The following is a 20992-nucleotide window of genomic DNA, read 5'->3' on the forward strand; positions in this document are numbered from 1 at the left end:
TCACTCGCAAAGGTGAGAGTCCCAAGTCATTCAATAGACGCCAATATTATATCAATACATGTGCCAAGGTGGATGCATCCATATAGGGAAAGGGTGGCTCCTGCACCGTCTAAGCAAAAGTGATGTTGGTCGAGGGCAGAGCCTCACCCAAGTGTTTATTGACATAGTTAGCTTGTTGATACTCTTGCAACATCGAACCTTCCTTCTAGTGCTAAAATATTGAGGGAAAATATCGTTGACGTCCTTCGTAATACGATGTGACCCTGATCCATATGTGTTGAGTCATCCAAAGTGGAAAGCACTTTTTTCCAAGTTGTCACTTGCACAAAAATTGAATGAAGTTAGGAGAGGCTTCTCGAGCCAGCGACAATCCCTGTGACACTTAAGGTAGTCCAAAGTCAACTTATGTAAGTCTAAGTTCTCAATTTATGTCTTTTTACTTGGAGTTGAGGACATGTTATTATATCTAATATGGAAGAGATGAATATTCCATAAAGATTTTGTTTGAGAGATAATTTGAAACAAACCCAAATTATCCGTAGACTCTCGAGAATATTTCTATAAATATTCTATATGGAAGGTAATCGGTAACCAACTCGAGCTATCTTTTGGACTTCTATGCGGGCAAAAAGTGTCAAGTCATCTTATATTTTTTCTCTTAGGGGCCTTACGTAGTGAATAATGGTTGGCTGATTATATATTTCATATCAGATACCACGGAGAAATATTTATTATTATTATTATTATTATTATATATATATATATATATATATATATGAAATAAAAATTAAAGAAAAAATAATACTATTAACATGATTTATAAAAAAGACCCGAGAATTGTTTCTTCTCATAAAAGTATAAATTTAATTCCTGTCAATTGCCAGATCAATTCCCATTAAAACACATCAAATTTGTTAAAAAGCGGTTTTCTATTGTGATCTATGCTTAAGACGTTATAACTCCCATATATGTGACAATAAAATCTTCAAATGTTAAATAATATTTTTATAAAAAGTAAAAATTATCACATTAAATATTTCCCGAGAGATCATTAAGATCATAATATTACTTGAATGTTGCAGCAATATTGATCGAACGCTAATCCATGTTTAACTCTTTGCGTGTGTCGCATAAATTACAAGCCATTTTATCCAACTCACCAACTCATTAAATGCTCAGCAATAATAAATTAGTGTTAGCAAACGTACACTTCTTTTCGTTTCCTTTCATATATAAACTAAACTAATAATAAAGTTCACGTTCTTCTCTCTCCTATGACAAGCTCTGATGGCCGTGCGGCGACATCGAAGAGCCGGCTTCCATAAAAAGGCCCGAATCTCCCGCGAATCGAGCGAGGGAGACCGATCCGAATTCCTCGCCGTGCGAAGACAAGCTCCGGAGCTCGATTTTGATGGTTCCTTCCCCCTCTCCGTCACTCCGTTCGCCGTGGATCTACGATACGTGATTCGGCTCGCTTTTGGTTGGAGTTTGGTTAGTTCCCCTTTCTTGACATCAAATCTCTGCTTCTTTTGTCGATTGGGGCTTGGCTTGCTCGGTTTAGGTAGCTTTGGTTCGAGTTCGATCATCAAAATGTCGCCTTTCTGCTCGTGTATGACTAGGGTGTGAAGTCGTCGCGGTTTGGTTTTGTGTGGGGGGCTGTTTGGACGATTGATGATGTTCTTCTTGTCTGAAATTTTTGCCAGATTCATTTAGTTGCAGACCTGTTTCTTGATTGAGTATGGATTAGAGCTGGCTACGTTTGGGAATCAAGTACTGGAGCCTTTTGTTTAACCGGCTAACCTTTATCTTTAGCTTCAGTTGGCTTGGGTTCGTTCGGAAATTTGATTTGTTTTCCGTAAGAAACAAATTCCATTTGTTTGATTTTGTTTCTCGATTGGTCTTGGCCACTGTTCTTGGTTCCTGGGTTGATAAAGCTGGATGCTTTGCAGCTAAATTAGGTATTTTATTGGAGATCTGTGCTGCATGGCCAATAGAAACATTAGACCATATTGGTGTTTATGCCGGAAACCCTTCCTTTTCTGCCTCTCCTTTGCGACAGTCCTGGTTCTGCCCTACCTCTTCTTCTGGGGTTATGCTGGCAAACCAGTCGTCAACCATGTATTGCTGAAAGAAAAGATCTTTTCTGTGATCGAGAACCAAGGTAGCCCTTCAAGGGAACATGAAGATGAGGCTTCGTCGCTCGTGGAGTCACCTTTCTTGGATGAAAATGGACCAGCAGATGAAAAGCTCGAGCGATGTCATCCGAACAACGTGCTTCTGAAAGTTTTCATGTATGATTTGCCACCTGAGTTTCACTTTGGTCTTTTGGGTTGGGATGGTGGTGGCAAGAGCGTGTGGCCTGATATACGCACCAAAGTTCCAAACCATCCTGGCGGGTTGAATCTTCAGCACAGCATTGAGTACTGGCTGACACTGGATCTCCTGTCCTCAAGATTTCCTGACCGGAGTGGCCCATGCAGCGTGGTGAGGGTCGAGGATTCTCGTGAAGCTGATGTTGTGTTTGTGCCCTTCTTTTCATCTTTGAGCTACAATCGGCATTCAAAGATCAAGGCACATCAAAGAGTCAGTACAAACAAGTTGTTGCAGCAGAAGTTGGTGCGGTTTTTGACAGCTCAAAAGGAGTGGAAAAGGTCAGGGGGGCGAGACCATATCATAATGGCACACCACCCAAACAGCATGTTAGATGCTCGGACGAAATTGTGGCCTTGCATGTTCATTCTTGCAGATTTTGGACGGTACGCTCCCCATGTAGCTAATGTGGAGAAAGACATAATTGCTCCCTACAGGCATTTGATCAAGACATTTGTCAATGACTCATCTGGATTCGATGATCGCCCTACTTTATTATACTTCCAAGGAGCTATCTACAGGAAAGATGTGAGTGTTTTGTTATAAACACTATTTGATGCTGTTTTCTCTAGCATATCTTTGATTTCTTGAAGTTCATAAGAAGTATGCTTGCTAGTGGTGTTGATGTATTACATTAATTGACATATCATTTTATTTTCCATTGATTAATCCATAACAGAAAGCTTCTGGACACTTTATTTTGTCAAATGGCTTCTTTTGATTCTGATTGAGCACGAACAATGGTTTATACCATTCAGCGTACTCAAATAATTGTTTGACGAGAAGACAATGCTTTATTCTAAGCTGAAGAACCAATCTATTTCCCTAATCCCGGATGAATAGAATGTAGGACAAAAGAAATGTTGTTCATTTTACATTTTAATATGAATAGAGGGAAGACGACAAAAGTATATGTCATGTGGTATATAAAAGGTGAAGTGATAAGAATCTTGTAAAATTTATTATTGGTGACCTTTTTTCTGCAGTGACTATGCAAACATATATGACAGGAGTATATAATTACCTAATCCACTAAGTGAACATAACATTTAGCTGAATCTTTAATTTAAAAATGAACTATTGTGCTCATTCAGAAAGCAAAAAAGTTCTCCACCTTATGGTTAAAATAATGTGACTGCATTTGCAATTACATAATTTGCAAATGCAGGAAACCAAATTGCCCCTAAGAAAAAGTTCCCTTGAACCTGCATTCAGTGTTTGTGTTTGTATTGTTTCTTGAACCTGTTTCTAGTAAGCCTGGTTTTATGTTTCAACTTAATTTGTTGTTACCTTTGGTTGATGTGCGGGTTCATTTTGATGCTGCATTATGCACGGGCAGTATCCAGATTCCAGAATGTCTTGTTTTTATGGAATACTAAGTTCTTTTGGAGGAAGTGCAATCAAGTTATTTTGTCTGCATCTACCAAGACTTAAAACACATTCTCTTCCTCATATCATGATATCACCTGATCAGTTCTTCCTTTAATAGATCAGGGTGTGCCTGGATTTTGACTGGTCTTTTGCATGTTCGATTCTAAAGGAACTCTCTCATCTGTCATACTATTATTATCAAAGGTATAAACACTCTGGATCTTTTACATTTCATTTATTTTGGACAACGATGAACAAAAGCATTATATGATTTAAAGATGGTACTTGAAGATGCCAAGCATTACAAGCTCAATTGAAAATATTTTAGTAAACACTAGCAGGGTTAACTCATTTTTGAGATGGACATCCACAATCCTCGCAAGCTACCTTTTTAAAGCCTATGATTGCCTGCTTCTGCCACTGAATAGCACTGTCAATGCACGCTATCCTTGGTCCATCAGCTTGAAGCCTAGGTAAAAAATATACCTGATCAAAGTTAGATTATCCCTGTACTTGAACTTGTAGGAGCATATATTTAGATATGATATGGAATGCATTGACAATGTTCCTAAGGATGATCCTCTTCATGTCAAGAACAACCACTATTACATTGCAATTTGTAGTGGGAACAGGCAGAACAGTGAAGTCCATCATATTGCTTGAATGATTTTGAGCATCTGTTGACCTTTACATACCATGCATGAAATGCATTTTTTACTTTTCAGTGCAGTGTATTTCTCTTTATTTGGGTAAAAAATTAATATAAACTTCATGTTTTTCATGCTGAAGATCAGTTATTTAACAAGATAGAGATTGATAAATATATTATTCATGAAGAAGGATATCAGGGGTTTTGTGATTATTGCATATGTTTTAGATTAAAAAGAAAATCATGTAAGATAGTTCTTAAATGAATGGTGCTTTATAGATCTGACTGTTCGATAATAAATAAACAACATATTCAAAATTTTGTGTTGTTGAGATGGAAATATTGAGATGAGTGTGTTGAGTCCTTAAAAAAATATAGAAATGAATATTCTTATTTGTGAACAATTAGATATAGTTTCCATAGAAAATGAGAATAAATGATTCAAGATAGTTGACTCCATATAACTGATTGCATCTTCATAAGTGTATTTAGTTGCATATTGAGACAACAAAACAGCAAACTGTCTTGGTAGACATCTGAATCTATATCCTTGAAAATTGTCATCATGATTATTGGCATCATATTTCAGCAATCCTATGAAGTATTGTTAAAGAAGTTGCTTGATTTAGTAGTGGTCGTTTGGTGTTTGGAGATCCAATTATTCCATAAAATTTGCTATAGTAGCATGAATTCTTTGCGGTCTTGTAGTGTAATTTACTCTGGGGAGGAGAATTTTATGGTGAATGAGGAAGAAAAGTAGCAAAGCAGATGAAGAATTCATTTGGTTGGACTTGCTCTCATGATAAATACCTTAAAGAATACAAGTGTTTATGAAATTTTGATGGATGATGGTTTTCTTCTTTGCTAATCATGCCACTAAAGATGGAATGGATTCTGCAACCAGTTACTTGGAATTTACTTAATCAAGGACTTCTAGTAGTATTTCTTGTAGGTTTTGTTTGGGTGAATGTGAACCGATTGTGTGACTTTGTGATGCTACATGAAGCTACATGCAGCACGGGATTTAATGAGGAAATACAATCTAGCTAACAAGCCATGTGTGAAAGTCAAACAATTGGTTGGCATAGTTTTCTCCCTTTGCACCATTATTTTCTGAGGGGAAGATGGTTAGTTACTGGGTAGTAATGATGATTAGGGTCCATAAATAGGCAATATATCTTGAGAAAACCTTGGCCGTAGATTTGCTTGCTTATTATAAAGCAAAAAATATGTCTAATACAAAAAAATGATGCAGATAACCAGTTTATTATAAGAAAAAATCTTGTCAATTAGGACATTATTAAACTATCCTATCAAGAATATTTGAAGTTTATTCCTTCTATCTAGATTCATGTTTTAATCCATTCATTTTTTTCTGCTCCCTTTCTCTGTTATAGTCATCTGCATTATATTTTCTCATGGTTGTTTTACTACAATTTACTGAACTGTGGATGTTTGTCATCAGAATTCTCTACTTCCTGTTGTAGTTGCCATTCAAACATTTTGAATCTAAAATTTTGCACAGATCTCGACTGTGCCCTAGAACAATTTTACAATATCTTGAGTGTGCTCTTGAGCATATGTTTTTCATTTAGGATCTTAAATATAGTGCTTCATTTGACCCTGTTTGCTTGACTGGTGTAGTTCACAAGATAAGCTTGTAATCTAGTATTGCCATTGGTATGCAGGGAGGATCAATCAGACAAGAGTTATTTTATCTTTTAAGAAATGAAAAAGATGTGCATTTTTCATTTGGAAGTGTTGGTGCTAATGGGATCAATAATGCCAGTCGAGGGATGCATTCAGCAAAATTCTGTCTAAATATTGCTGGGGACACCCCATCTTCCAACCGCTTGTTTGATGCCATAGCTAGCCACTGTGTACCAGTCATCATCAGTGACGATATCGAGCTCCCATATGAAGATGTCCTCGACTACTCCAAGTTTTCCATCTTTGTGCGCACATCCGATGCGATTAAAAAAGGTTTTCTGATAAAACTGATCAGAGGAGTAAGTCGAGAGGCCTGGACCCAGATGTGGCAAAGATTGAAAGAGGTCGAAGGCTATTTTGAGTTTCAGTACCCATCCAAGGAAGATGATGCAGTTCAGATGATATGGCAGGCAATAGCCAGAAAGGTGCCAGCAATTCGGCTCAAAATACACAAATCAAGGCGATTTTCTCAGTTTAATATACGAAAATAGGATGAGAAGCATGTCATTTTTTAGTATCATCTACACCTAGTAGATTGACTGCCATTCACATTATTCCTCTAACTTAGAATTGCCCACAGTTGGTGAGTTTTCTTCGATCCGAGAGTTTGGACATATGCTCACAATAGTCTATCGCAAGAGTTTGTGGCAGATTATTTCTCAGATTTTCTAAGTTGCAGATAGTGAGTGAGAGGATCGAGTGATTTTTCAGAGGACATATGCTCATTTGTTAGGAAACGAACACTGTTGTAACATCCATATGAAGATCGTCTTCTCTCATGATGTAACATAGGTGGAATCTGTGAAATGTTCATAGCACCAAACAGCTGATGAGTCTTTCCTTAATGATCAGCTGCACCGATTTGTATTTTGCAGAATGTTCATTATCTTCTTGGATATAATTGAGTTATATTCTTACCAATTTTATCAATTTACCATAAGGGATATATTTTTTTGGGTTCATTATATTATTTTCTTTTACGAAAGATGAATGTATGGGTTAACATTAAGAATAGTTTTGAGTTCAACTTAAAGCTTTTAGGTCAATAATTGGAGCTCAATAAAATTAATAAATTAATTATCTCATGAATCATGATAAGTGATATTAAGATAGACATAATAAAAATCTGTGTGAATGGATCAAGGAGCATGGCTTATCAAGTCATTACAACAAGTGATAGGTCTTGCTATCAACAATCAAGACATCAATCATCTTGATATATAAAATATTAATAGTTCAATAAAAAATATAAAATAATTTCACTCCAATATTGTTCATTCAATGATAGACCAAAAACAGATATTCACATAACTCTTTTAACGCCACCAACAAAACCGAACAAAGAAAGAGAGTTATTGACCGTTAATCCATATTATCCAAAATAATCTTGAAAATACCTAATCTTTTATTTATCTTTTTCTGGACGCTTTTAGCTTTTTCTGAAAGAACTATTATACTTTTGATCACATTTCTTATTATCCAAAACTATTTTACTTCCTTCTACGCAATCTCTATCATTATCATTAAACTCAAAGGCGTTTCAATTGAACATTTTTTGTTCACCAATTTTGTCAAATTCTTCATATAATATACAAAAGTCTTTTGCTACTACTCAAATAAGCCTGAATTGTTTAACGAGGAAAGAAAGTAGAGAGATGAAAAGTAAGTACTATTGTGTAAAAGCCAACCAAATCATCGGACAAGTGTTGTTGTTCACATCATACAGAAGAATAGGCACTACAACGATAGACGGTCTTTTGTAGCATCGTGTCAACATAACTGAAATGTCATGGCTTCTACTAAACAAAAACATCACTAGCAAGCATCAAGGAATTTCACCAAAACCGAGCAAACTACATCTGTATGCTGCACCTTCGAATTCCATGATATTGGCAATTGTCTGACAACACATCAAGCACATGATTCCTAAATTTCCGAGACAAAAAGACCAAATTTTGCAAGACATGATTCCTCACAATAGCTGGAATTTTTGTTAGCAAATGAGATTTGGAATAGCAAAGAACAATCAAGCACAGTTTCATTTCCAAAACCGATTTCACCGCATTGCAAAATATTCCATGTCAAACCAACCGCGGCTGCCACACAAGTGTTGGACCAAAACACAAAACAAACCTGTCAAGATTGTTGAAGAGAGGAACAAGGCAAGGAGGACCAATGTGATCAAATGGATCACACATGGAATGGACCCAACTTCCAATTGTGTAATCATAAAAATGGAAGACATCATTTTGTTGAGAGGCTTTACCACATGAAATAATGTTATTCATAATACGGTTTTTCTAAAAATTTAATCCGATACATAGAAGCAACACATGCAACCGGAAATCATCTTGAGTACTGAAAAGAATTTTGTACTTCATATGGACTGATTCCAATTGGAAACCTGCCACGTCTGTCCATTTTACCTCAGATCTGCACATAAGATGATCTCCATTAGTGCAGTTCTTCAATAAGAAATGCACAATTCAACAATTCTTATGATTCATTGGCTACATATACTCAAGACATGATATTTTGGGAATCTATTGAGCTTTCAGATACTCAATCAGTGCCTAAGAAACCAAAAAAATTATTGACTAAAAACCAGCTCGCCATAGGAATTAACAAAATTGCCTTGCCATTCAATATTTAAAATCATGAAAGATCTGTTCGACTAATAAATATAATGCAGTTATCTACAAATCATTGCAGTGTATACATATGATTATTTAATGATTATCCAAGGGATGCAACACTACATAAATAAAAAATCTTGGTGCAAATAGATCTTGTTTAACATATCTATCTTCAAAAATGAAAAAAAATATTGAAAACAACACAAGGAAATTAAGAACAAACCTCAAAGCCCATTTAGGCTGAACCAGCTTACAAGTTCTCTTGTATAGCCTCCTTAAATCAACCAGTACTCAATGAAGACGTTAGTATAAAACAATAAAAAATCTATCTTTGCCTCATAACATAGAAAAGCTAAAGGCCTATTACAACCTCCCATCTAAGGCAACGAAACAATCCAAGCCTACTCAAGTCCTCTAAACAGATAACAAGAAATTTTGGTATTTATGCCCCATTCAATTGTTTCGACCATTATCTCATAAACCGAGAATTTGAACAAAACTAAAGGTAGCAGAACAAATCCGGACATATCAGAAAAAGATCTCATAGAATATACAACTGACAATCTAGAGAAAAATCAAATTTAACCGAAGTCATATTTGACTACCTAACAACCAAAACAATTAAGTCAATCAAGAAACAAAACAGAACATCTCAACAAAAAGCGAGCTACAAAGCGATCCAAGAAAAAACAAGACAGATGCAGCAAGGATGGTTTGGGGGAGCCCGCGTGTACGTCATTGCACAACCTTCTTCTTCCTCGTGGAGGAGAGAGGTAACATATGTGCTCCGACCGCGGGCAGTCGTCATCGCAGCAGCGGCGCCACCACCTCTCCCCACGCGCGAGCGTATGCGAACAAGAGAGAGAGAGAGAGAGAGAGAGAGAGAGAGAGAGAGAAAGAGAGAGAGAGACCGCTACCATCCCGCAAGCGGGGGCAACGGCCTCGCCGGAGAACTCTCGTCGCAACCGCCGCAGCGTGGGATGGCAGACGAGACGATCGCCACCTGCTCGGATAAGATCAAGTAGTTCGGCTTTCCAAAACCCTTGCCAGGGCTTATTTATAGGATGATGGGCGAAGATGGACGGTTGTGATTCTACCAAACCTTGATTGATTGATTGATTTATTTCATATTTTGTTTTTGGCTAATGAAAAATGTGAGAATAAGATCAAATTTCAAATTATATATATATATATATATATATATATATATATTATATTTGATATATGTGTGTATAAGTATACCTTTGACATTGTTTTTCTCCTACCCAATATAAATCTGAAAGAATTTTCAGAAAAATACTCACTTTTCAAAATACTTACCTTTGAATTAGTATTTAATTTTTTGGTATTAATGGATCATTCGAATCAGTTCTATCATTTGCACGGCGAATTGAGTTTGATTTGAGGTCAAAATTAATTTTGACCCAATTGATAGATAAGACTCGATCGACCCGAGTCAATGATTCAGTCCGATCCGGATTTGATGGAGTCGACTCGATGAAGCCTGGTCAATGATTTGGTGTTGAGCTGCACGTGCGCACAGATATGGCCAGCTCGACCCGACCCATCTTGCCTCTGCGGTCCGTTAGTGCATGTAATCCATGGGAGACGATCGTTGCGTACTGCGCCCAAAATAGACAACCTAATGGTCCGATCTCGATTCCAAGCCGACCCCTCCCTCGCGTTCCATTCGCCCGACGCCTTCCGCGGACGACGAACGGCAATTCGGAAGCCGCAGGAAGGAGAGAAGGGATCCAAATCAGTAATAGGATATTTGTTCTTTTGTCGATCGTTTGGGATTTGATTTGATTTAGGTTGATTCTCGAGGAAGAGGGATCGGCTTTTCTTTAATCCCTTCCTTTGTTGTGTTCCGTGCGGCTCTTTTTATGATGCCCTGCTGTTCTTCGTCGCTTGGATCGCGGATTCGATCGTGGCTCCGCGACTACGATTGCCTCCAGTCTGTCGCCGTCGTCCTCATCTACGTCCAAGTAAGCAATTCCGTATCGCTAGGGTTTCTCAGTTCTAACAACCGTTGATTGTGCGTAGTATATTTTGATTTATGTTCTTGTGATTTGGTTGGTTGTTTTGTCGGATTTTTATGAAAGCTTTTAGGGATTAGATGTGGGGTTGTTTGAAGTTTCAATTTAGATTAGGTTTTCGTTATTTATTACTAATTGATTTAACTGGCTGTTCACTGGATGAAGATAGAAGGGATATAACGGTTTTTTTCTTGTGGTCATTCTCGTGGTGTTAGATTGGGTGTGCACTGGTCGGATCGCTTGGGGCCTTGTTCAATGGAGTGTTGCTGATCAATCTGGTGGTGGCGCTATTTGCTCTAGTTGCGATTGAGAGCAGTAGTCAGATCCTTGGGAGGACTTACGCTGTGCTTCTCGTTTTCTCTATCCTGCTTGACGTCGCGTGGTTCATACTTTTCTCCCACACGATATGGTGAGAGCCATATGGATATTTTGTAAAGCATGTTTGTATTTGGTAGTGATAATTCCGAGGTAAATGAATGAATTTAATTGTCACCCCTTGAATGTAAGGGAGGACATTTCAACTTTTCTCTTGCATGCTTGTTGTTGGAACATACATGTAGTCACGTCAAGATGGAAATTGAGGCTACTCAGGAGGCTAATTCCGTGCCAAAAGTGGTAACTTTCTTGTTAGGAACAAAGCCACCAAAAATATAAGATGAATTAGTTCGAAGAATGAGCCATCACCATGATTTCCTAGTGTGTGGTGCACAAAAAAGCTGCCAGAGGTTCTACTACCACAATAAGCACATTTGGTTCAGCCTCCAAGGGGGTTACATCTAGTTTTAATTCGTGGCCAAATTTAGTGAGGGGAAGTGGCAAGCTTATCCATCTTTTGGTTCAAAATTCTCTCATTCGGGGGATACATGTTGCCTTTAGAATCCTACTTTTTGATGCTGGAATTCTTCTACAAGTTGGGAAGTGATCCATTTATTGTCAATCAAGAAGTCATCATTGGACACGGGTTGTGAGCTTTAAAATAATTTAAATCTGGAGTCCTTCGGTACTAGCATGAGTGGAAGCTTCTTTAAGATGCATTATGTTTGATCCCTGTAATTTACATGAATGAGAGTATATATTGAATATCTTTTATGTTGTACAATTAGAAGCCTAATTTTCATCTGTTTCATATGCAACTTCAAATTTCTTGCTATATTCATATTGGATACATGTCAGATACAATATTTCTAGGGTACTTGCTGGATACTTCCAGGAATTGTGCAATTAATTATCAAAAAGATCTTATACTTTTAGGATACTTGGGATATCGAACTTTGTTTTACTTGATTATTGACGTTTGTTTGTTGAAATGGATGTACGATTAAAGAGATTGCTTATATCTTAACAGTTAAGGACCAATATTTATTGAAATGGAAAGAATGATCTCACTTCATTACTCATAAGTTCTTGCTACATTTTTTTATATTCTTGACATACTAGTTAAATGAATATAATATCATTTATGATGAGTAAGGTAAGGATGTTAGTTAATTATTATTTACAGTATGTGCTTTATACAATATGATGCTCATGCTTTTCTTGATGTAACATATGCCATTGTAGGAACATGACTCCTGATCAGAAGTTTGGGCCACTGTTTGTCTTCTCACTCAGGCTTGCTTTATGGATGGAGATCATTGGCTTTTCAGTGAGGTTTTTGTCTTCATTCTTATGGATTCAGATGTATAGACTGGGGGTTTCAACTGTGGACAGTACTATCCACCATGTAGATTACAGTGTGAGAAATAGCTTTGTGAACCCTTCAACACAAATAACTAGGCAGAACTCCACTTCTGATGAGATCTTGGGAGGTGCCATTTATGATCCGTCTTATTACTCCTCGCTTTTTGAGGATACTCAAGACAAACAATGCCTTCCTGAGGTATGCTCTGTTCATGTTTTCTGTATTCCTGTTTGTGGCCTCTTACATGGTCAGATTTAATCAATTTTCAAATTGAAGACTTTCATGTTTGCATATGTTTAATAGGACAGGTTCAGTAAACAAATTAAGTTGATTCATTCTGTTCCAGTGGTTGTGTCGTGCTGTATCTCATAGTAGTTTTTCTTAGGGAAAGAAAGCCTATACTGATTTTAATATAGTTGTCAAGTTCAACATAAGCTGCTGATTTGTTCTCATGATTGAAGTTTTCTAAGGTGGCTGTAAATTGTTTCACAAACATAAGTTTAATTTTTTAAAGAAGTTATCGCTAGTAGATTGGAACTTTGTTGATATTTTGGGGCTTTTGTAATGTATGGTAGCTTTATGTGATATGACCAAAGAATTGTTATGGAGTTTCTTTCTCTTACATCAACCTTGTCGAAATCTCAAGGCTTTTTGGGATCATTGTATCTCAGTCCATTGGAAATTTGAACTTCTATCATGTTGCTACATTATAACTTTATAGGCTTGACACTAAGATTGCTGATTGAGAGGTTCAGGGTTGTGAGGTTTGATTAAAGTGGATTGGCTGCCACCTAGGACTGTAAAACATAAATTAGAACATCATGTAATGCTTCAGCCACAGCGATATCACTTGCATTACATGGAAGCAATCACATTGTCAATCAAATAACCGAAATGATGTTTAAATTCACAAGAATTACTGCTTTTGCATGTTCCAGTTACACACTTTGCAACTTCAAAGTTGCCTGTTGATAGTGTTGAACATTTATGCAAACGTCTGATCCAGCAAGGGCACAAAATGGAGATACAAGGAGCCACATAGTAGAAGAATATGTTCTAACATACGATATAATGAGGCACATAGGAGAAGAATAACTAAAATAATAAATTGATACCCTTGTTGTACTGTTGAAAAATTGTAAAAATTTGGAATTCATAAGCAGATAATTACAAAAAGACTTACTTATGCTTTTATATATTTTGATATTATGATAGTATACTAGTGGAGTCTGATGAGTGTTGGGGTTACACACCAGAAGGTTTGTGTGTATGAATTTTAGAGTCCATGGAACACTTGTAAATATTTCTCAAGAGGGTCCTTTTTTTCCTAATAAATGCAAACTGTTAAAATCTTAGCTATTCCTTAAATACTAATTGATTTTGCTGTTGTGGAACATGTTTAGCTAATTTAGCTTAATTAGCAGTTTATCATGTATAAAACGAGCCACATAATTGGACATTATATTTCTTGAGAAACTATTGCAGCATGTACCATTACAACTGTATGGCCTCCAGATCCATGGCATTTTTTGATAGAGTCGATCAAAAATCTGCAAGAGGAGATAATCCAGTAACACCGACCTAGATTATATTATAGGTGGATGACCACATTAGTTTGTTTTTCTTTTTAGTAATTCTATTTTTTTCATACTCCACTTCATATATATAAGGTAATTTTACGTTCTTCTCTCAGTTCCATTTGTAAATCTATGGTCTCTAAACAACTAAACAATCAACTAAAATGGTTTTGGTGATAGGCCAGTCCTTTTGCTATTAAATTTGTGTGTTCTATAACTTAAGTTTTTCATGTTATAGAAAGAAAATATTCAGGATAGATCTTGCTACCAATGTGAGCTTTTCTTGCGTTTCCTCTATCGGTTGTTATTTAATACTATTGGATATTATATAATACTTAGGGCTCTAAATTCATATTATACTGCAGAATATCCATCTCCATGTCTGACATTTTTATATAAAATCAATCATATTTATTGTCAAATTTTTGCTGGCAGGATGACAATCAGAATGTTCATGATAGTCACTCTTCTTCAGAAATTGAAGCTCCAAAACTTAAATCATGCATTAGTAGATCTTTTCAAGTCATAGATGTAAGTTCCTTTCTGAGAAATATTTCTTTATTCAGTCAATGAAGCAATAAATCTTTCCATATTACAGTCTGCATAAGAGGTGAAATTAAATTGTTTGATATCTAACTTGGGGGTCTCATGAATCACTGCCAAAATTCATAACGTTCTATAGACACCACTTTCTTCACTAAGGCTTGGTCTAGCTCATAAATTGGAGTCAAGTTAGTTCTTACTTGTGTGGTCAAATTGTCAGTTTATGACTCTGATTTCTTTGTGTTTCTTTATCCTTGAAGAACTTATTCCTGTTTGCATTAGTTTTGTTTTGCTTTTATATTAGTGTTGCTTATATTCAGTTCCTAAAAGAGTTGTTTTAAAGTGAAGTTTATTTTCACAGTGTAAGTAACTCTGAAGATTTACAAAGTTATGTATGATGAATAATAAAAATATAATACATTTGGTTGTGCTCCTGTTACAATTTCTGAATTGCAACTGATCAAAGGATGCAGTAAGCAAAATCAGTTCTCTCTCTCTCTCTCTCTCTCTCTTCTCGTGTTTCGCAGTTCGGTGAAAACATGAAATGAATTCGATAGAGAAAAAAAAAAGTCATTACCAAAAAGGTGGTACCGAGATCATTTACCCTGTGTGGGCAAATAGAATTTGGATGAATATTTTCTTAAATTCATAGAATGTAATATATTAATGATAGATATTATTTCAATTTCAATTAGTTAGTAAAATTTTTTTATTGGTAAAGAATTCAAAATTTTCTTATGTTTCTTCTAAATGGAAAGAAAAATCTTTATCAGAAAAGCAAAAAATAATACAAATAATGAGAAATTGGACTGGATTCATCACATTCTTTTTTTTTTTTTGCATCTTTAACCCACCTGCATACAAAGGTAGAGTTTGATTACTCAACCTGATATCAAAATTATAGCTTCACATTTTGGTAGAAAGGATCTGTCGGATCAGTATATGATACTAGTACACCGATCTATACCATCGACATCATAATCATCGATTAAAATAATAAAAAATAAAAATAAATAATATTATACTGGTAATGAGTTGTATGATTCAATAATGACTGGTAATGAGTTAGGACACATTGACTGGTATGTACCGATCTGACTGGTGTTTAAAATCTTGATCTAGTCAGTAACGAAAACACAGTAGAGATAATAAATGTCTGGTAGCTCATAGTGACAGTTAAGTTTTTTTTTTTTTCCTTATGGATTAGTAGTCCTTTGTGCTGAGCTTTACATTGTTGCTATTTCCTTTTCTTCGTTGTGCTAACTAGTTTTGATTCTATATTATTTTTCTGCAGGTTGATAATGCTCTAAGAAAGCCCCTATTGCAATGATTCATTTCTATACATGATCGACCACATTTCAGCATTCATTTTACCCCTTTACTTTACAGTTGCCCCTTCTTTTTGGAACAATGGGCATTTTTCTGTTAGAACGCAAGCAGTCTCTTGCAAATACATAGGTGCTGTACTATGGATACCTTGCCGAAACAAAGGAGTTGCAGCTGGTCCGTCAACTGGTCCGTCAACCCTTAATCCTTTACATATCTTCAGAGGAACATTGGTGAAGATTAATCGACGTTATCAAGCATTAAGACAAGAACACTTATCAGAACGCAGATCAATCCATCAGAATCTTTTTGGCGGTGATAAAATCACTGGGAACATGGAAATGCACTTGGTCTCACCTTTAAGAACCCCCAGATTGAAGGTGACCTGTAAGTAGTTGTTGGGCCAACTTTTATGTGCATTGTCAGTGATGAACAAAACTAAATGCTGGTGCTACGGAATCACAAGTTTTGATTCAGTTGGAGCATGGGATAAGAGGTCTCAAAGTCTTTTCGTTGCTGATCCTCATTACTGTTCCAGCCAAATGTATCAAACAGCATGCCTACTCCCACTCCTATGGCTGTACATAATGGAAATTGAAATGCTGCATGAGAGAACCACCTTAAGCTTTTGTCTCTATACATGTCAGTAACTCAAAAGGTACACGAAAAATAGAGCAAATTGATGTGTGTCCCTTTTGTTATCGAAGACTCAGACAGTCTCATCCGTTATATATATATATATATATATATATATGTATATATATATATATATATGTATGTATATATGTATATGTATATATATATATATATATGTATATGTATATATATATGTATATGTATGTATATATGTATGTATGTATATATGTATGTATGTATATATATATGTGTATATGTGTATGTATGTATGTATCTGTATCTGTATGTATGTATATATGTATATATATATACATATATGTATATATATATACATATATATATATATATACATATATATATATATATATATACATATATATATATATACATATATATATATGTGTGTACTGTTGACAGAGGATGTGCTTATGTTGAGAAACTAAGGTATTGTGTTGTAATTTTGCCCACAAATCTAAACAAAAACTATTTTTATCTAATAATTTTTATTTTATGTTTTCTCTCTATCTTAACTATCAATATTAAATATTAAGTGCTATAAAAATAAACAAACAATGTTCTAAAAATGTGATGAGCTACCATAACTTGCACAGGCGTCCCAACTCGAGGCATGTTATTACGATGAATTTGTTTGATGAGTTAAAGTCGTTATTGCCATGTGCAATGGTTTCATTATAATGATTAGTCTTCGATCCATAATTTAGGCTCAATAAGTTAATGGGTCAGTGTCTCGTTCGATCATAACATGATAAGTGACTTTAGAACTATCCTAGTCTTAAACATAGAGGAAACAAGTATAAAATGACTATCTTAATATTAAAGAAATAGGTATAAAATAATTATTCATGGATAAAGTCACAAAGCATGAAGCTACCATTGCATTGGATCTCGTATGCATCTTTCCAGAGATATTAAAACATCAATTGTGTCTCCCATCAAAAATGAGTAACAATTCATAATGATTTGAATTATGGACTTGATGAGTCTATTGTTCTTAAATTAAATATATATTTATATATATTCGATTAATGATTCAAGCTCACTGAGTTATATTGGATTATGATATTATATTTAGTGTTGCATCTTTGCTCATATTTGAAGGAACGAAGGTTTGCCTTGGACTGCTATAAAATCGAAGGAACATATTAAGGTTAGTACTTGATTTTGCTCTGTAGTTTTATGCTCTCTTGTTCCCTATCACAAAATAATATTATCAAGGCTCAGATCTTGATATGAAAAGGAAGCTTAATTTTTCTCATCTTACACTAAAAAAAAAATCATTTGTTCCATCAAGACTAGATAATGGAAGACATTCCACAGTAGTAGAGATGAGACTAGAAAGCTTCTGCTGCGGTGAAAGTAGTTTGCAGCATCTTCTCTGATGGCATCAAGGCGTCGTCTCGGTTCACTTTGTGACCAAGGTGGGTGTCAAAAACTGAGGTGAGCCATAATGTAGTCTCACATCATACTGCAGCCTGAACAAAGAGAACCAAGTGGAGGGGTGTCTGTAATTGCTGATTCTTTCTATGAAGCAAGAATGATTTTTTTCTTCTAAGCACACAAATAGAGATATATCTGCAATAACTTTTTTAACACATCAGTTCATATATATCTGCTGAGAAATACAGGAAATATTCCGGATCTCGTAATTTTCAGAAAGAATATTTGAAGTCACCTACACTGCACATCAAATAGCAAATGCCATGTAAGTTTTATGCTCAGGAAACCTGTGAGTAATGCAAAAATCCATCAACAGCTACAGTAACTGTAAAAACAGAGATTGCTTTGCTAAAAGAAGGATAAAACCTCGGTTATGCCTCGATAAAGTAAAACGGCGCCCCACTATCTTTTCTCATAAATCAAGCTTATTAGCTGTGGCTGAGTTAGTCTTAACCACTACTCTCATGATCATATATTTGTCAAGCAAGGGTCCTATGCTTGATCATGTATTCCAATGCCGGATGCATGACAAGATTTGATTCGACCAACCAACCATGCTCAGAGGCAGTGTGAGCAAATACTACTTCCCTTTTCACTAGCCCCCATCAGTGATACAAAATCTCCACAGCCAAATTAAACCTTAACAGGTGGAGTAGATATTATAACCTTATAAACATCATGCAACTCTTATTTCCATCCCATCAGCAGGGCAAAGGGAATGCAGCTAGAAACAAAACAAGAGATGTAATAATCGAAGTACTAAAATTTATATCAAATGCTCATCTAGAGTGGGCTCCATACCTGTAAGGACTTTTGATCTGCAAAACACCAATGATTGTGTTCTGAGGCATCCATGAGTAGCAGCAGTCATTTTATTCTGAAACAGTTGCAAGAACACATACTGCTATTTGAGAGTATAACCATTGGAACCCACCGAGCAGTAGTGGTGGTGGCAGCTCCGGGCAAGGATTACTTGATATGTAGCACACCTACAGCTTTAAGAATAATTGGTTCCCCATGGATTCTGACGGAGAACTTGGCATCTTCATATCATCATTATGTTGCAATTTCACACTTGGCAAGAAGTTATCAAGCCATAGCAGATGATAGAATAATAAAGATAATATAAATCTCCAAACTCTAGCAGGATCTACTAATTTAAAAGCCCATATAGCAAAAAGAGATATCTTAGAATGGAAATCCAAATCACCAGTAAGCAATTTGAGAAACAAGACACCCAAGGATTCAACTTTAAACTAAATGCAGTCTTAATGGCATCTGTCAAAGAGGCAGCATAGTGCAAGCATAGGAAGAACAGTTCACCAAAAGAAATTCTAATGTCGTGCATCAAAGAAAAGTAGAGATGAAACAGAAACTACAAAAGAGAAAGAAAATTACTGAATTCTAAGAGATTAGTTATTAATAATAATGTTTTGCTGATGTATGAGTGGTAAAGGGGAATCCAGTATTCCCCCAGAACATGTGGAACCACACAGCCCATATCTTTATCTTCTTTGACAGAGGGAAGGGTATCTCTCATAGTCCATGTTTTTAACTGGTTATTTGCTATAGGAGAACAAGAAAAAGACCTAGTACTAGAGGATGCAGCATGTATTCCTGCCTACTTCTTGGTCCTACGCGCTTTCTTTGGCCCCCAAACCTCCATTCTTCCTGCCGGGCACCCGCAAGGAGAGCGAAAGATGAGGACTGTGCGTCCGTTGGGGGGTGCCATCTTCTTTAGCTCAGCCTCGAGTTCCTTTTGATCCCGTCCCAAGTTCAAGGGGGGCGTCCCAAATGCGCCCGTTGGCAGCGGCGGCAAGCACCTGACGCACGCCTCTGTCTCGAGCTGGATATCAAAGTCCACGGCTTTACGCAGACCCTTGCAGTAGGGATTGCCGCACTTCCTCATCTGGTAATTGAAGAACTCCCAGGCGGCGACCACGGTGACGAACATGAAGACCAATCCGGCGGCATAAGCGATGGGGGCGTCGTAGAGGACATCGCCCATGACGTCGATCGCGGCCGGCAGGAGGTCATACGCTTCCCGGAAGATCAACTTGATGTCGGGGACTGTGAGACCGGCGAGCGCTCCGAGGACCAAGAGCAGCATCACGATGTCGATGGCGGCAAAAGGGGTGAGCTCGCACAAGGGGTGGGACGGGGGGTTCAAAGACTTGATCTTTCTCCTCGACTGACCACTCCGGTGATCGGAAGACGCCTGGGTGTTGCCCATGTGCCGGTGCTGCTCGAAGGTCCTGCAGAACTCGATCAAGCTCCGGCAATCCACCATCGCCGACCCAAATTACCCAGCGCCAGTCACACAAATCCTTCTCCCCGAAAGAGGGGAAATAATCTCAAAAGATGGAAACTTTACACGGATGCAGAAGCCGATATCAATAGATCAACAGCAGCAGCGATCGGCCGTTTCACAAGTCCGGAACCAAATTCGTTTAGATCTCATAGACCGCGTGCTCTCTCGAATAACACGAATCCACCGAATTGGGTGGATCCATCGATCGGGGGCCAGATCTCCAAGGGGGCGGGCGACCGCAGGTGACCGGAGTCGAAGGGATCGATAGGGATAGAATATATCGCGGAATCGAGACTGAGGCGATCGATCAGATGCGGGGGGGGGATGAGATGGGGATGGTGTGGTGGTGGGTAACCGCTCGTGGAGAGTGCGGTGCCGACGGAGAAGAAGGAGCGTGCGAGGAAGGAAGGAATGACGAGTGGATCGCAGAGTCAATAAAAGCAAGCGATTATATTATATTATATATGTATAATATTATATGTTTATAATAGTCAAATCGAACATGTATTTCTAGAATATATATACGTATACAAATACGGAATTAATACACGAGTAGATACGCCTTCAGTTTTATTTTTATTGAATTAATAATTGAAAAAAAGGTATTTTACACGACCTATGTGTTTTAGATTTACAATTTTACCCTTCTACTGTTGGATATAGCATGTATGTATGTACTCCTCTT

General features: G+C 36.8%; 3 protein-coding genes and 1 long non-coding RNA gene across 7 annotated transcripts; 2 read left to right on the plus strand and 2 right to left on the minus strand.

Annotated features, from left to right (window-relative positions):
- Positions 1 to 1257: 1257 nt before the first annotated feature.
- Positions 1258 to 7046, plus strand: LOC135609430 (probable arabinosyltransferase ARAD1). Of its 3 annotated transcripts, none has more exons than XM_065102708.1 (3): positions 1258 to 1855; positions 1950 to 2898; positions 6079 to 7046. In XM_065102708.1, exons 2-3 carry the CDS (start codon positions 1984 to 1986, stop codon positions 6589 to 6591), a joined length of 1428 nt encoding a protein of 475 aa, XP_064958780.1. In that variant the 5' UTR covers positions 1258 to 1855; positions 1950 to 1983; the 3' UTR covers positions 6592 to 7046. The 3 variants fall into 3 exon arrangements, with proteins under 3 accessions (XP_064958780.1, XP_064958779.1, XP_064958781.1); XM_065102707.1 differs by having other exon boundaries at positions 1258 to 1491; positions 1704 to 2898; XM_065102709.1 differs by having other exon boundaries at positions 1258 to 1491.
- A 1232-nt stretch (positions 7047 to 8278) lies between these two features.
- LOC135609431 (uncharacterized) lies at positions 8279 to 9761 on the minus strand. The gene is made up of 2 exons (XR_010485777.1): positions 8960 to 9761; positions 8279 to 8533 (listed from the first exon to the last, which is right to left on the minus strand). It is a non-coding gene; the product is annotated as an uncharacterized LOC135609431 (long non-coding RNA).
- A 700-nt stretch (positions 9762 to 10461) lies between these two features.
- Positions 10462 to 16057, plus strand: LOC135609432 (uncharacterized). Of its 2 annotated transcripts, none has more exons than XM_065102710.1 (5): positions 10462 to 10724; positions 10991 to 11184; positions 12336 to 12654; positions 14469 to 14564; positions 15871 to 16057. In XM_065102710.1, the coding sequence occupies exons 1-5, from the start codon at positions 10623 to 10625 to the stop codon at positions 15904 to 15906; spliced, it is 747 nt and encodes a 248-aa protein (XP_064958782.1). In that variant the 5' UTR covers positions 10462 to 10622; the 3' UTR covers positions 15907 to 16057. The 2 variants fall into 2 exon arrangements, with proteins under 2 accessions (XP_064958782.1, XP_064958783.1); XM_065102711.1 differs by having other exon boundaries at positions 10474 to 10724; positions 12387 to 12654.
- A 3333-nt stretch (positions 16058 to 19390) lies between these two features.
- LOC103980256 (uncharacterized protein At5g19025) lies at positions 19391 to 20728 on the minus strand. Its single transcript, XM_009396583.3, has one exon. It carries the CDS (start codon positions 20284 to 20286, stop codon positions 19618 to 19620), a length of 669 nt encoding a protein of 222 aa, XP_009394858.2. The 5' UTR covers positions 20287 to 20728; the 3' UTR covers positions 19391 to 19617.
- Between the last annotated feature and the right edge of the window lie 264 nt (positions 20729 to 20992).

Source organism: Musa acuminata, chromosome BXJ2-4 (genome assembly GCF_036884655.1).
Source record: "Musa acuminata AAA Group cultivar baxijiao chromosome BXJ2-4, Cavendish_Baxijiao_AAA, whole genome shotgun sequence".
NCBI classification, from domain to species: domain Eukaryota; kingdom Viridiplantae; phylum Streptophyta; class Magnoliopsida; order Zingiberales; family Musaceae; genus Musa; species Musa acuminata.

Excerpts from the sequence above, each read along its gene's own strand:
- LOC135609432 (XM_065102710.1), top strand. The coding sequence starts at position 10,623 with ATGATGCCCTGCTGTTCTTCGTCGCTTGGATCGCGGATTCGATCGTGG. Across the intron at positions 12,655-14,468 it reads ACAAACAATGCCTTCCTGAG|GATGACAATCAGAATGTTCA; the intron begins GTATGCTCTGTT and ends TTTTGCTGGCAG. Across the intron at positions 14,565-15,870 it reads GATCTTTTCAAGTCATAGAT|GTTGATAATGCTCTAAGAAA; the intron begins GTAAGTTCCTTT and ends ATTTTTCTGCAG.
- LOC103980256 (XM_009396583.3), bottom strand. The coding sequence starts at position 20,286 with ATGGTGGATTGCCGGAGCTTGATCGAGTTCTGCAGGACCTTCGAGCAG.
- LOC135609430 (XM_065102708.1), top strand. The coding sequence starts at position 1,984 with ATGGCCAATAGAAACATTAGACCATATTGGTGTTTATGCCGGAAACCC. Across the intron at positions 2,899-6,078 it reads GAGCTATCTACAGGAAAGAT|GGAGGATCAATCAGACAAGA; the intron begins GTGAGTGTTTTG and ends ATTGGTATGCAG.